This window comes from Lacerta agilis, chromosome 2 (genome assembly GCF_009819535.1).
Source record: "Lacerta agilis isolate rLacAgi1 chromosome 2, rLacAgi1.pri, whole genome shotgun sequence".
NCBI classification, from domain to species: domain Eukaryota; kingdom Metazoa; phylum Chordata; class Lepidosauria; order Squamata; family Lacertidae; genus Lacerta; species Lacerta agilis.
The window spans coordinates 109,937,387-109,951,389 of record NC_046313.1 but is presented as its reverse complement, the minus strand read 5'-3'; the positions used below and the strand labels follow the sequence as shown (position 1 = coordinate 109,951,389).

At 48.4% G+C, this 14,003-nt stretch overlaps 2 protein-coding genes across 2 annotated transcripts in view; both read left to right on the top strand.

Moving 5' to 3' along the window:
- LOC117042654 (oocyte zinc finger protein XlCOF6-like) overlaps positions 1 to 14,003 on the top strand; it is a 663,370-nt gene that overhangs the window by 336,411 nt on the left and 312,956 nt on the right. The window lies entirely within an intron of this gene.
- LOC117042700 lies at positions 16 to 8,536 on the top strand. The gene is made up of 4 exons (XM_033142304.1): positions 16 to 101; positions 2,147 to 3,336; positions 4,834 to 5,089; positions 6,210 to 8,536. The coding sequence occupies exons 2-4, from the start codon at positions 2,539 to 2,541 to the stop codon at positions 6,890 to 6,892; spliced, it is 1,737 nt and encodes a 578-aa protein (XP_032998195.1). The 5' UTR covers positions 16 to 101; positions 2,147 to 2,538; the 3' UTR covers positions 6,893 to 8,536.

Sequence of the window (14,003 nt, the reverse complement as noted above, 5' to 3'; positions counted from 1 at the left end):
AACAGCAGTAGCAGCAGCAGCAGCAGCATCCTCTCGGGCTGCATCTAAAACTCGGGCGCCTGGGGGGCTGCGGGGGATCCGGAGTCTGCAGCCGGCGAGAGGTGGGTCGAGATGATCTGCGGGGCGGGGTGGGAGAGGGTGGAAAGAGGGAGGAGATGAGCAGGGGGAGAGGAGACAGGGGGATGGGGCAAGCATGTAGCCCCCCCCAAGAGACAGGTCCCAGCTCCCCCCCCCCCCAAAAAAAATCCCCTTTCATCCATATCAAGTGGGGCAGGAGGGGATAAAGTTTGTTGTAGCATATATCAGCGGTCAGGTGGCAGTGTCCCTGCAGATCCATTCGTCTTCTTAACAACGAAGACAGACTGGATTTTAATTATATATTTTTTAGCAGTAAAGCCATCCGTATCCATGATTATTATTGTTTAACAGTCGGTGGCGGGCAGCTACTTTGCACGCAATTCAAGAGCAGAACCGGGAGGTGATGGATGTGGGGGGAGTGAAGACTCTGCAAGGACGGGAGGGGGGGGGGGAGAAACAGAGAGAATGACATAATCCTGGGAACAAAGGTAGGGCACCACCGCTGCCCAATTTTTAAACTGGGTTTTTGCTTGCGTTTTCTTTGCCCTCCTCGTCCCTCTTTCCTTTCTTTGCATCGCCTGTCAGTCGCATAGAAAGCGTTAGAGATGCCACGTAAACAACTACCGTAGGAGATTATGTGCAGCGGATGGAGGCAGTTGCAGGCAGGGTTTGTGTGGCTCTAAGGGAGCTGTCCAGCACTCCAAAGACCTGTCAAACCACCGCAGCCCCCTACCCCAACCCCTGCGTGCAAGTATCAAAATATTGAAAGGCGGTTGGGGCCCTCAGCCAGAGAATAAGCAGCTTTTTGTTAGGCTTGGTTTGCAGATTTTGCTCCCTCCCACCTCAGACTTCTGTCTCTCCGCTCACACCCCTTGACACTTCCTTCAGTCCCCATATGTTATCCAAGGAGAACAGCTGAGTGGTGGGACATCTGCTCTGCCTCCAGAAGGCTCCAGGTTCAGTCCCTGGGATCTAAGAATATACAAGCATAAGGAGAGCTCTGCTGGATCAGGCCAGTGGCTCATCTAGTCCAGCATCCTAGTCTCATCGTGGCTGGCCAGATACCTGTGGGGAAACCTGTGATGATCAGGACCTGAACACAGGAGCACCCCTCCCACACACACACCTTCCTGTGGTTTCCAGCAACTGGTATTCAGATACACTATTGGCTCTGACTGTGGAGCAAAACCATGGGGGGGGGGAGAGAGACCCCTGCCTGAAACCCTGGAGACCTGCTTCCAGTGCTGAGCTAGATGGACTCATGGTATAACTGTGTAAGGCAACTTCCTGCGTTCCTGCATAATCCAGCGTGTTGGCCCTCGCCCTCCATGCATGCCACATGCTTCCTGACAGTGTCCTCGTGTTCATTCACACAATCTTTGAGCACACCTTTTTCCTGTCACCTCTCGTTCCACTTCCTTGTGGATGGCCTGTCTTGATTTATGACTCCCAGCTGTGCAGAAAGTGTGTTTCATGGGCTGTGCAGGTGAAGAGAGTTCCCCCCCCGACCCGCCCTCAGTTAAAAATATGGAACACTTCTCTGGACTTGGCAGAGCTGAGCGCTGACAATTGGAATCCTTGGGTGGTTTGCAGGGCCCATGCTGCCTGGTCTACCCCCCCCCCTTAAATTTCCCCCCTTGGTGTAACACTCATGAACTCTGGAGCAAATAACTCTATTGCTATTGTAGCTGGACTGGCCTTCAGGTCTGTCTCTAATCCCTGATCCAAGTGTTGGGTGCGACTTCTTAGAGCCCTAAACAGCTTAGGGCCAGGATTCCTGGAGGATGGGATCCTGCCACCTGACCATGCCTATCAACTTGAGCCCAAATGGGGGAAGGTTTACCCAGCATGTTGTACAGAACACGGGAACAAGCATCTCTTTCAAATTACAGAGTTACTGAGTTACTCCCTACATAGCAGAATGGCATCATCTGTGAGTCTGCCTGCCATATTTCTGGTTGAGTCACTGCTCTGGGCTTGCAGTCAGGCCTTCTGTGAGGATTCATACTGGAGAAAGCTGCGTTCCTACAGTAAGAGTAAAGAATCTTTATTCCCCTTCCTCCTACAGGTGCAGGCACAAGAAGGCATTTCCAACTCCTGAAGACCCTGCTTGGATTGGGCCATTTGCCTTGCAAAACCAACAGAACAACATCATCGCCCTACCAGATGATTTCCCCATCTCTGCTGCGGACTTAAGCTTCCATTTGGTGGCTAGTTTTACCAGAGAACCTGCTCCGAGGAATTGGGGGTGGGCAGGCACAACCACCCACCCCCAACAAGAGCCTGCCGACAAGGCCCCTTTCTTCTCCCTGGAAGTCTGTCTGCTCCCCTTCTTTACCTCTGCTTTTGCCTTTGGGGAGAGGCAAAAGGGTATCCCTTGGGTGGCCAGATTTGGCCCACCGGCCTCGCCTTGCCGACCTCCGACGTGAGACAGGAATTTCCCTCGTGGGTTGACACAATATGGCTACGGGGAGAGGGGAAACAGCTGCCCTCCACCTGCAGTTCCAGGGTGCTCCAGAACCAGGAATGCAGCCAGCGATGAAAATGGAGGCGCAAGACCCATCTGGTCACGAACTAGGGGGAGGCGCAGCTTCCCGCTTCCTTCCGGTTGGCTCCATGCGGGAGTTTTTGGCCGGGGAAGCTCCTCAGCAGGTGAAGGAGGAGCCAGACGAGGGTCTGCAGCAACACTGGGAGGCCCAGAGGCAGGAGTTCCCCAAGGCAGTGCCCTATCCCCAGCCAGGGTGGAGGAACCCACCATTGCACAAGCCCTTGCAGTGGGACACCAATTCATTCCAGACCTCCTATGAGGCAGCTGCCAACCCGAGCCAGTGGCCCCCTGGAGGGTGGGTAGCCCAGAGCCTTTCGGGCCTCAGCCGGGAAGCCCAGCCAGTCTATGGCGGCTCAGGGCACCGAGAACGGAGGGGCTACGGGAGCGTGAAGGAGGAGACCCCTGGTGACGACACGGTCAGCATGGAGATGCGGCGCCAGCGTTTCCGGCGCCACCGCTACCAGGAGGCCGAGGGGCCCCGGGAAGTCTGCCGGCAGCTGCAGGAGCTCTGCCACCAGTGGCTGAGGCCCGAGAGGCACAGCAAGGAGCAGATCCTGGAGGCCGTGGTCGTGGAGCAGTTCCTGACAGTCCTGCCCCAGGAAATCCAGAACTGGGTCCGGGAGCACAGCCCAGAAACCTGCGCCCAAGCAGTCGCCTTGTCGGAAGACTTCCTGATGAGGCAACGAGAAGCCCAGAGAAAAGAACAGCAGGTAATTATATATATATTTTTAAGTGTCTCTAATAAAATGGGGGCGGGAAAAGAAGAGACAACTTATTTCCCACACCCCATCCTGTGAAAACGAAATGCTAGACCAGAAGGAAATCCTGGAGGAATGCACAGACTGTACACTCGTTGAAGATTACATAGGAATAGTGTATGTGCAATGTCTGTACACAGGTTGTACACTCACTGAACATAATGTGTGAATAGCCCTAACAAACTGCAAACTTTGTGCGTGTTTGTACGGTTTTGAAATAATGTAAGAAACAGGACCACCTTTAATGAAAGCATTTAGGAAAAGCATTAAGTGTGTGTGTGTGTGTGTATACTGCTGATGACAGCTGTGGAGGCTCAATGCTCAGACAAAGTGTGCCTTTGAATACCAGTTGCCGGGGGATGGAGCACAGTGGTGGGTTCTTGCATCAGAGGCTTCATCAGAGGTTTCCAAAAGTTTGTTTGCCCCTTTGGGGAACAGGAATCCAAACTAGACGGACCTTTTGTCCGATTCAACGGGGCTGAATGTGTCTTATCAAAGTTATTGTCAATTAATTAATTTATTTGTACCCTGCCTTTTCCCCTGAAGGGGATTCAAGGCAGCTAACAGATAAAAACAAGAACTGCTAAAAGCATTTTAAAAAATCCATCCACTATTGTGGCCCGTGTTTTGTTAGCCCAAAAATGGAAAACAGGTGAGATCCCAGCTAAAGAAGAATGGCAACTTAAAGTGATAGAATATGCGCAGCTTGCAGATTTAACATATAGAATAAGAGAACAAGAAGAACATATGTTTAAAGAGGATTGGAAAATGTTTCTTGAATATATAAGGAGAAATCGTGTACATTTGAAAACATTGGCAGCATTAAGATAAATTCAACAGTGTAAATAAGTTTTGACGCATGTGATATTGGAATACTGAATGGTTTAGTTCATGTAAAATATGCAGGGATTTACCGTATGAAAAATGAACCATGCAAAGAGAAGAAGGGAAGTCATGGATATTTTAAGGTTGTTTAAATGAATATTCTACCATGTAAAACAGAAATATTTAATAAAAATTATATACAGTCGTACCTTGGTTCTCGAACGCCTTGGTACTTGTACGTTTTGGCTCCCAAACGCCGCAAACCCGGAAGCAAGTGTTCCGGTTTGCGAACATTTTTCTGAAGCCGAACATCCAACGTGGTTTCCACTTAACTGCAGGAAGCTCCTGCAGCCAATCAGAAGCCGCACCTTGGTTTTCGAACAGTTTCAGGAGTCATACAGACTCCCAGATTGGATTACCGGTAAGTTCGAGAACCAAGGTACGACTGTATATATATATATATAAAAAGAAAAATCCACCACTAAAATACAATTTGACATTGGTAGAATTAAAACTGTTGGTCTGGTCTGGTCTGAATGGAGAGTAGTTTTGCGGCACAGAGTTTTTTCCAAGCAGTATCGCCAGTCCCTCCCTGGCCTGATCTTTCCTCTTTGCTCTTTCCAGGCTCTATGGACGTTTGATGAGGTGGTGGTGAACACCCCCATGCCGCAGCAATACCCCTCTGTGGCACAACAGGTACACTACCCCACAGTGGCGCTGCCAATGCAGTACCCGCCCCTGGCCCAGCCGGTGTCGTTTCCTGCCATCGGACCGCAGGCTCCGAATCCTGCTGTGCCGGAGAGAGCACCGCCCAATACCGGGAGAACGCTGATCTGCCGGGAACCTGTGCCTGAGGGAGGCAGGTGTCTCAGGCCGTATGGTAAGGATTCTCCAAGGAGTTCCTTTTGAACACTTTGTGGGAGCCCAGTCTAAGGTGTCTCTGGTCCTTCAAGGTCTATGGCATGAATCGGAGCTCTGTCTCTGGAGAAGGGGGGATTCTACAGATGGTTGGATCTGTTTTGAGCATAAGAAGATCTCTGCTGGATCAAGTCCAGCCTCCTGTTCTCACAGCGGCCAACCAGATGCCTGCAGGAAACCTTCCCGGTGGGACCTGAACACTACAACACTCTCTGCTTCCTGCGGTTTCCAGCATTCAGAAGCATGCTGCTTCCGTTTGTGAAGGCAAGAGCACAGCCATCATGGCTAGCAGCCATTGATAGTCTTGCCCTCCATGATTGGGTATAACCCTCCTTTAAAGACATTTAAAGGGACGCAGGTGGCGCTATGGGTTAAACCACAGAGCCTAGGGCTTGCTGATCAGAAGGTCGGCGGTTCAAATCCCTGCGACGGGGTGAGCTCCTGTTGCTCGGTCCCAGCTCCTGCCCACCTAGCAGTTCGAAAGCACATCAAAGTGCAAGTAGATAAATAGGTACCGCTCCGGAGGGAAGGTAAATGGCGTTTCCGTGCGCTGCTCTGGTTCGCCAGAAGCGGCTTTGTCATGCTGGTGACATGACCCAGAAGCTGTACGCCGGTTCCCTCGGCCAGTAAAGCGAGGGCTGCAACTCCAGAATCGTCCGTGACTGGACCTAATGGTTGAGGGTCCCTTTACCTTTTTAAAGACATTTAAGTTGGGGCCCTTCACTGCCTCCTAAGGGAGCAAGTTCCCTAGTTTTACTATGTACTACATGAAGTACTTGAATCCCCCAGTGAGCTGGATTAAGCCCCCAGAGCGGTTTTTGGACATGCCTTCTCAGTAGTGGCTCCCGCCCTGTGGAACGCCCTCCCATCAGATGTCAAGAAAATAAACAACTATCTGACTTTTAGAAGACATTTGAAGTCAGCCATGTTTAGGGAAGTTTTTAGTGTTTGATCTTTTATTGTGGTTTTAATGTTCTATTATTATTATTATTATTATTATTATTATTATTATTATTATTATACACATGTCCCAAACAGGGAATCTACTTCGTGTTTTTGTGCATGTGTCCCAACCTATGCAGGCCCCATTCAAGAGTTCCGGAGGCCCCTCACGAACGCGGAGCGGATGCGGAACCGGCGCATGCGGAACCGGAAGCAGCGCCTTGAGACCAGCATGCAGCTGGTGGAGTCGGCTTCGAGGGCCCCTTCCATGCTTTTGGACGCCATGCGCGGCTTGCACCGCCAGGACCTGAAGGCCTTTGACAGGGCCAGGCAAGAGGAGAGGCAGCACAGGAAGCAGGAGAGGCGCCAGGACAGGGCCACAGCCCAGCTGATGGTCAACGCCATTGAGCGCTCCCACAGCGACCTGGGCGAGTTCCTGGGGAGGCAAACAGCCACCATGGCAGCCATCGCAGAAGTGTTCGCCGGCCAGAGGTCTCCGCCGCAAGGAGCGTCCCATGGCTACAGCTCGTACCAGGGGAACAGCAACCCACCTTGGGGCCCACCGGAGGCTGGGACCCCCCTACAGCCCGGTCACGTGCCCGGCATGCCTTCAGAGCCCGCGGCAGGCCCAGCCATTCCGTGCCCGGTGCCTCCTCTGGCCACCCCAGGCGGCATTTGCAACCCCGTCCCAGAACCTCCTCCTACGGATGGACCCCGAGAGGATGCCGCTCCAGACTCACCCACGCCATCAACTTCTGACACCGCGTCGCGTACGCTAGACACGCGGCCGAGCAGAGGGACGAAAAGGAAGATGTGGGAATGACAAGGGGGCACCATTCACCCTTTTGTAGTTTTCATTTGGATTTTGATGGGATTTTCTCAACGGGCAGGGCTGCCAGAACCCTGTTGCTCTTTTCCCATCCACCTCCCACTTACCCTGGTTTTAACAGGACAGCCCGTCTATCTATGCAAAGAAGAAAAAAGCGAAAAGCTGCATGGTCAGGTTGCATACTGGTAGCCAGTGAGAGCTGTAGGGTTCAGAGCCTGTGCCGTTCCAACAGATAAAGAGGTGAGCTTTGATCCAGGAGACCTGGGCGAGCGGACCAGTGGACCCATTGAGGCAAGTCGCATCTGCCTTTCTGTAAAATGAGAATAACCAGCCTACCTCGCAAAAGTGGTTGAGGAGGGGTGCTTTGCAAATACAAGAGCCCCATAAACACATGCAACATTGACTTGGTTGTACTTAGCAAGTCAATCTCTATTGATTAGAGATTTTTTTTTAAAAAAATTAAGAGGTGGAGAAATGCTATTAAATATTAAAATAATAATTTAAAGGAGGGCCAAGGGCAAGAGCTGTTCCAGTGAAGCAGTGTCTTGTGCCAAACCCTTCAAAGTGGCCCAGTCGATACGGCAATTTCTTAACAGCGTTTTATTTATTATATGATATTTATTATAAAATGTTTTTAATACCCCTATACTAGCTGTCCATGGTGGCTAATCAAGCCACAAAGTTACAACAGTATTTATTATGAAATGATGTACCCGTAAATCAAAAAGAGAATATTTTAAACCAGAAGCCAACAAAAGATTTTAAAAATAGAGAGCAGTGCAGCAGAGAAGAACATTGTACAATCTCTTTTGGGCTTGTCATCGGTGCTATCCAATGAGGGAAGTCAGCATTATACCCATTTTACAGATGGGGAAAACTGAGGCTAAGCATCGGTAGTTAGGTAAAAAAAAAATGTTCCAAGCTGTAATACTTTTGTCATCGTGAAAAGCGACACGCTGGGTGGGGTGGAGCCATTACACCAGCTTCCCTGCAAGGTGGGTTGCTGCTACTTACTGGGAGACGGTGGAGGGAGGCAGCAAAAAAGTTGATGTGCTGCAAATGCACAAGTGGAGCCCATTGGCTGGTTCTCCCGGTGCTTTTGCACCACACTGACCTCTCCGCCTCACTTTTAACTGACCCTGCTGCTTGAGCTGCAGCCATTAGCTCAGGGCTGGGGGAACCTTTGGACCCCCCAGATGTTGCTAGACCAGGGCTCCTCCATTGTCTCCCGAGACGGACGGATGCCAATCAACAACAGCTCCCAGCACCTAGGCCAGTTTCCCCTGCATTTTTTGCCATTCTAGATTCAAGAGCAGCTTGGTTTTTCCCAACCCAGGCTAGCTTTTACCGAAGATGTCAAAACCGGCCCTTCCTTCACCAGAAGCAGCAACAGCTTTTTGGAGACAATCTGCCTTTTAAGAACCCGGGAGGTTTTTCTTTTCTTCCTAAGACTGGCACTCAAGACTTGGCATTTTGGAGCCCTCCTGGACCACGCCATACAGTTTTGATGGATTTTTAAAAATAAGTACTGTTTTTAAATGAACTCTGTTAACCTATCCAGCTTGCAGAACGTGTATTTATTTGTAAATGTATTCTGAGCTTTTTAAGTGGGAAGGAATAAAGGAACGGTGCGGTGGACAGTTGGGGCAAACTTTAAGGGTGGGATCGCCAGGGTTTGGTTGGGTTTGGCAAAAGATTAAGAGCAGTAGGAGGAAACCTGAAGGCCTCTAGATGTTGCTGAACTCCAGCTCCCATCATCTTTGATCATAGGTTGTGCTGCCTGGGGCTGATGGGAACTGGAGTCCAGCAGCACTTGGAGGGCAGTGGGATCCCCATCTCCAAAGCTGTTTTCCATTTGCGCTGAAAGCCACAAATCTTTTCAGCTTCAAAATGCAGAGAGGGGGAAATCAAGACAGTGAAAACAGTCCACAGGCATGAGTTCTCTCCATTTCAGAACACCCACATGCTGTTGGGCGAAAACAAAAATTATACCTCAGGTCTGAAGAAGCATGTGGACCTCATGATGATGTTGGACTCCAACTCCCATCATCCCCGAGCAATCGGCATGCTGCCTGGGGCTGATGGGAGTTGGAGTCCAGAAGCACTTGGACTCCAACCCTGTTACACATCCTAATGACACCTTTGAAGCATAGCAGGAAGTAACGCCAGACAAGGTTGGATTGTAGACCAGTTATCAGCCAGATCATTCCCAGCCATGCTGAACGCAGGAGGAGTCTATCATTTGGAGCAGAGGGGTTGCAGCAGGTCTTTGCTCCCCTTAAAGACTTCAAGAGCTGTGCCACTTCAGACTGCTTGTGTAACAATATGCTCCTCCGGGCACTCACACACACAAACAACAACAACAACAACAACACAAAAACACGTCCCTGCACATAGAAAAGTAGCTGGTGAGAAGGAAAGGCCTCCAGTCTAGATTCCACCCCCCCCCAAAGATGCTAGTTTTTCATGTTTACCATCCTCCTTCAACCTGATGCCCTCCTGATGATGCCCAGATCTCCAGGCTAGGGAAGATTTATTTATAACAATATTTGTATACTGTAGTTCCGTAAAAAAAAAAAAAAAACAACTACAACAATTATCTATATGCAATAAACAAGACTCACACAGAGAGAAATTTAAAAAGTATTGATTGCCTGCTAACTATTACTGAAAATGTATGGTGGAGATAGAGGAAGTGGTGGCCTGAAGTTGCTACGGGCCCAATTTCCACCGATGGGTTGGGGCTGGCTGGGGCTGATGACATCTGGAGAAGGTCCACAGGTTCCCTGATCCTGCTGAAGATGCGTAGCCCAGACACAGGCTTTCCCCTCAAAAAGAGCAGCTGGTGAGGCCCACGGGGATAGGCCATGCCTTGCTGTGTTCAAATCTAACAATTGCTAATGCCTGGAGCATTTCCCATAATCCTTTGCAATGGTTCCCTTTCAGGCAGTCAGGGTCTCCTTAGCTGTCTTCTCAGTGTGGAAGCCAGTTTGAGGACCTAGACGGGCAACTCTGGCCCTCTTCCTGTTGCTGGGCTCCAGTTCCCATAAGCCCCAGTCAGCGTGGCCATTGGGCAGAGATCATAGTCCAATAAGGTCTGGAGTCCCACAGGTCCCCCATCCCCAATTCAGGAGAAAGCAACTTCCAAAGGGGCTCCGTATCTATACTAGGATTTATCCAAAGCAACAGAGTTACTTCTGGGCTATTTGACTTCTCCCCCCCCCCTCCACTCCCCTCTTTGAAAAACAAAAGCGTCATTAATGCAGCATTGTCAGTCTCCAAAGATGCCCAGGGTCATTTTAGCAGGCTTTCCAACTGGGGTTTCTAAGATGAATTGCATCCCCCCTGCTACATTGAAACTATTCAATAATAAAGTTTGTAATTTTTCTGTGTGGTCTTGCTTTATCTTGTTCAGCCCTCTTCTCCCCTCACAAAAAAAAACCCCTTGATGGTGGCTCTTTCAAAATTGCATCAATTCAAAACAGAACCTCATCCCTAGGAACTCCCTCACTAGTCAATTAATTGGGTCAGAGATGGGAAACCTTTCTCTGGGTGTGAGGGATGCATTCTTCCATGGGTGATCAGTTGGGGCATCCATGCAAGCTAATGATGGGTGCTTCCAGAACCAGGAGGTCTCCGCCCCCTCTGCCAGCCCTTTATCTCTCTGGCCTTCCCCTGCTCACTCTCTCACACACAAACACACACCCTTTTCTCCTCATAATTGCTTTTCAGTGTGAAAAAAAGACCTGCTTAATTCCGCCTAGGAAATAAGAAAGCAATAAAAGTGCATTGAAGGGTGTGTGTGTGTGTGTGTGTGTGTATGTATATGAAAACAGGAGTCATTGAGGACCCCCAGGGATTCCTGCCACCTGCTGTCTAAATAACTCAATCACTCTTCACTCACTGGCTAAAAACACTTGACAGGCCAGAGCATTTTCACAGGAATTGCTTGCAAGGCTACCTGCATACCTGGCTCAAAACAGTGCAGCCCATTCTTCCACCTCATACTCCTCAAGAAAGGAGAAGTCAAAGACAGTGTTCTCAATTTTTATGTATGTTACTCCTTAACAGTAAGTAACGGGGGAAAGGGAAGTGGAAACATTTTTTTTTAATTATTAAAGCAGAAGTAAACAGAGTTATGCAAAGAAAAAGAAAATCTGATTATCACATTGTCAAATGAATGCAGCTCCTGTCAACTTGAAAACACAGGTGAGTGGTGTGGTTAAACACACTTTGAAAACCATGGGCCATACTTCTGAATAGATGTGTATACTGTAGTTAACTTCTATTGAAATCAACAGGGCTTTAAGTTATTCGTATCTAACTTTAAGTCAAGGTGATCTCGGTGGGACTAAAGCGAGAAGATGCCTGTCTGAACTGGGCCCAGTGTTCCTAGGCTGCACGCCTTATTGCTACATTTTGCAGATCAACTGTTTTTCAATCGATGAGTTGTTTCGGACGGTTTTCCCCGTACATGCCAACCCCTTTCCCAATTTTTAAAATAAAATCCTCTTAATGTACTGAGGAATCTCCTTAAGCTTAAAAAGAAAAATGAAAAGCAGCAGCTTTGTGTATACGGTCCAGAGAAGAAGAAGAAAAATTTGTGCATTTAGGTCCCTGCTAGAAACAAAACACATTCACACGTGTATCAAGGCTGCACACGACTGCTAGTACCCTCAGTGGTAGAGAGCTTCATTTGCACGCAGAAGGTCCCAGTTTCAATCCCTGGTATGTTGAAAAGTTAAAAATAGTATTAGAATGCAATTTTGAAGAACATCCCCCCTCATTAGAAACATTGGAGAGCTGCAGCCCATCAGAATAGACAATACTGAGCTAACCAGATCAATGACATCACTCGGCTCTATACACTAGTTGTGCTTTTATATTCTGTTGGAAGCTGCCCAGTGTGGCCGAGGAAACCCAGTCAGATGGGTGGGGTATAATAATAAAAATACTACTACTACTACTACTATGGCCTGCTTCTGAAATCAAACAAGGGGGGTATTGAGCCCCATGGCTGGTGGTCTGCATGGCTGCCAATTGAATAATGCCCCATTTATAAATTTAAGATAGCACCGCACCACTTTAAGCAGTTGTGCTTTCCACCCCACAAAGAATACTGGGAACTGTAGTTTTTTAAGGGTGCTGAGAGTTGTTAAGGAGACACAGTTCCCTGGGAAGAGAGATGAATTGCTATGGAGCAGCTCCCTGAGAACCAAAGAGTTATATCTCTCAAGGTGCTTCTAACGCCATGCCTCTCAGGTGACGGTGTGAGCAGGCCCTGTTGTACAGGATGGTGTTTGACGCGGCATCGACTGATGTACATAAGGGCTGTCTGTAGGGTTAGAGCAGTGGTGGCCCTTTCTCTCACACAAGCCCTGCCCCAGTGTGCTGTTGGTGAACATGGTGTGCGCTGGCTCCTTCAAAACAGTCATTCCCATTGATTCTTACAGGTCTGCTACACGGACCCACACACCCGTGCTTTGGGAATATCCAACGTGAATTTTGAGCAAAAGATCCCTGCATTGCAGGGGGTTGGACTAGATGACCTTTGTGATCCCTTCCAACTCGACAATTCTATGATTCTATGAAATTATGGTGGCTTAGATACAGAGGCCCCTCTCCTACCCTGAACTGTGGCGCACAGGAGGGCATCCTCCGTGCCCTGCCCTCCCCCTTGGGAGCCCGCCCGCCCTGGGCAGCACGGGCATATGCCCCACCGCTGCTTAGTCACAGTACTGAATTTCAATAGGTATACTCTTGCGTAGGACTAGCACTGGATTACAACCCTATGATTCTATCCTGCATTGTACCCTGGAGAAATCCTTAGATGCAATGCAGTTTCACACACACAATCAATTAAATAATAATAATAATAATAATAATTTTTATTTTTTTATACCCCACCTATGCAAGCTGTTCTACACAATGTATGCTGTCTGCTGTCTGAAGCACTGGAATATTCTATTACTGTTTTTTTAAATTTAAAAAAAATGCACCACTCTGTATGGAAAACTGCCTTACAGTTTAAAATTAAAATTAAGCAACTGGTCACCTCCCTGTGCTGTTTTGAACACCAAAAACCTGTCAGAACTGGGCAGCTAGTCTTCCAAAACAAAGAGGGCATCGTTAAAAAGGAATTAACAGCAACAATAATAAAAGAATATACGTAACTCTTTACAGTGCAAAGGCTGGGATCCAAGAACTGCAAAACAGACAATCCTGCTGCAAAAAGTCTGTCGTCAATTCCAAATTAATGCAGGATCCAGACCACAGACTCTGAAAAGGCAGCATTTTTTGTGGGCCAGCTTAGAAATACAGGAAGCCACACATTAAGGGTGGCCTCTGCTAATCTGAGTAGGACCAACTGAAGTCAATAGACATGACTAACTTAGATGAATTAATTTCAGTGGGTCTTCTCCAGGCAGGACTTAGTTGAATACCGTCCTGACTTATTTATAAACCAGTTCTAAAGCACACACAGAGCTAACAATAAAAACACAAAAATCAATAAAATGGTAGCTCCTCATAACTGTCGCCGAGTTATATTATTCAGTGTTAGGTTCCCCCCCAGTTAAAAATAATAATAATTACACTTCGTCTGCTGCTGCAAAGTACCCTGGATTTGTAACTGGCTGACTGACCGAACCCAAAGGGTGCTCATTAATGGCTCCTCTTCATCCTGGAGAGAAGTGACTAGTGGGGTGCCACAGGGTTCTTTCTTGGGCCCAGTCTTATTCAACATCTTCATCAATGACTTGGATGATGGGCTTGAGGGCATCCTGATCAAGTTTGCAGATGACACCAAATTGGGAGGGGTGGCTAATACCCCAGAGGACAGGATCACACTTCAAAATGACCTTAACAGATTAGAGAACTGGGCCAAAGCAAACAAGATGAATTTTGACAAGGAGAAATGTAAAGTACTACACTTGGGCAAAAAAATAAAAAATAAAAAATGAAAGGCACAAATACAGGATGGGTGACACCTGGCTTGAGAGCAGTACATGTGAAAAGGATCTAGGAGTCTTGGTAGACCACAAACTTGACATGAGTCAACAGTGTGATGCAGCAGCTAAAAAAGCCAATGCAATTCTGGGCTGCA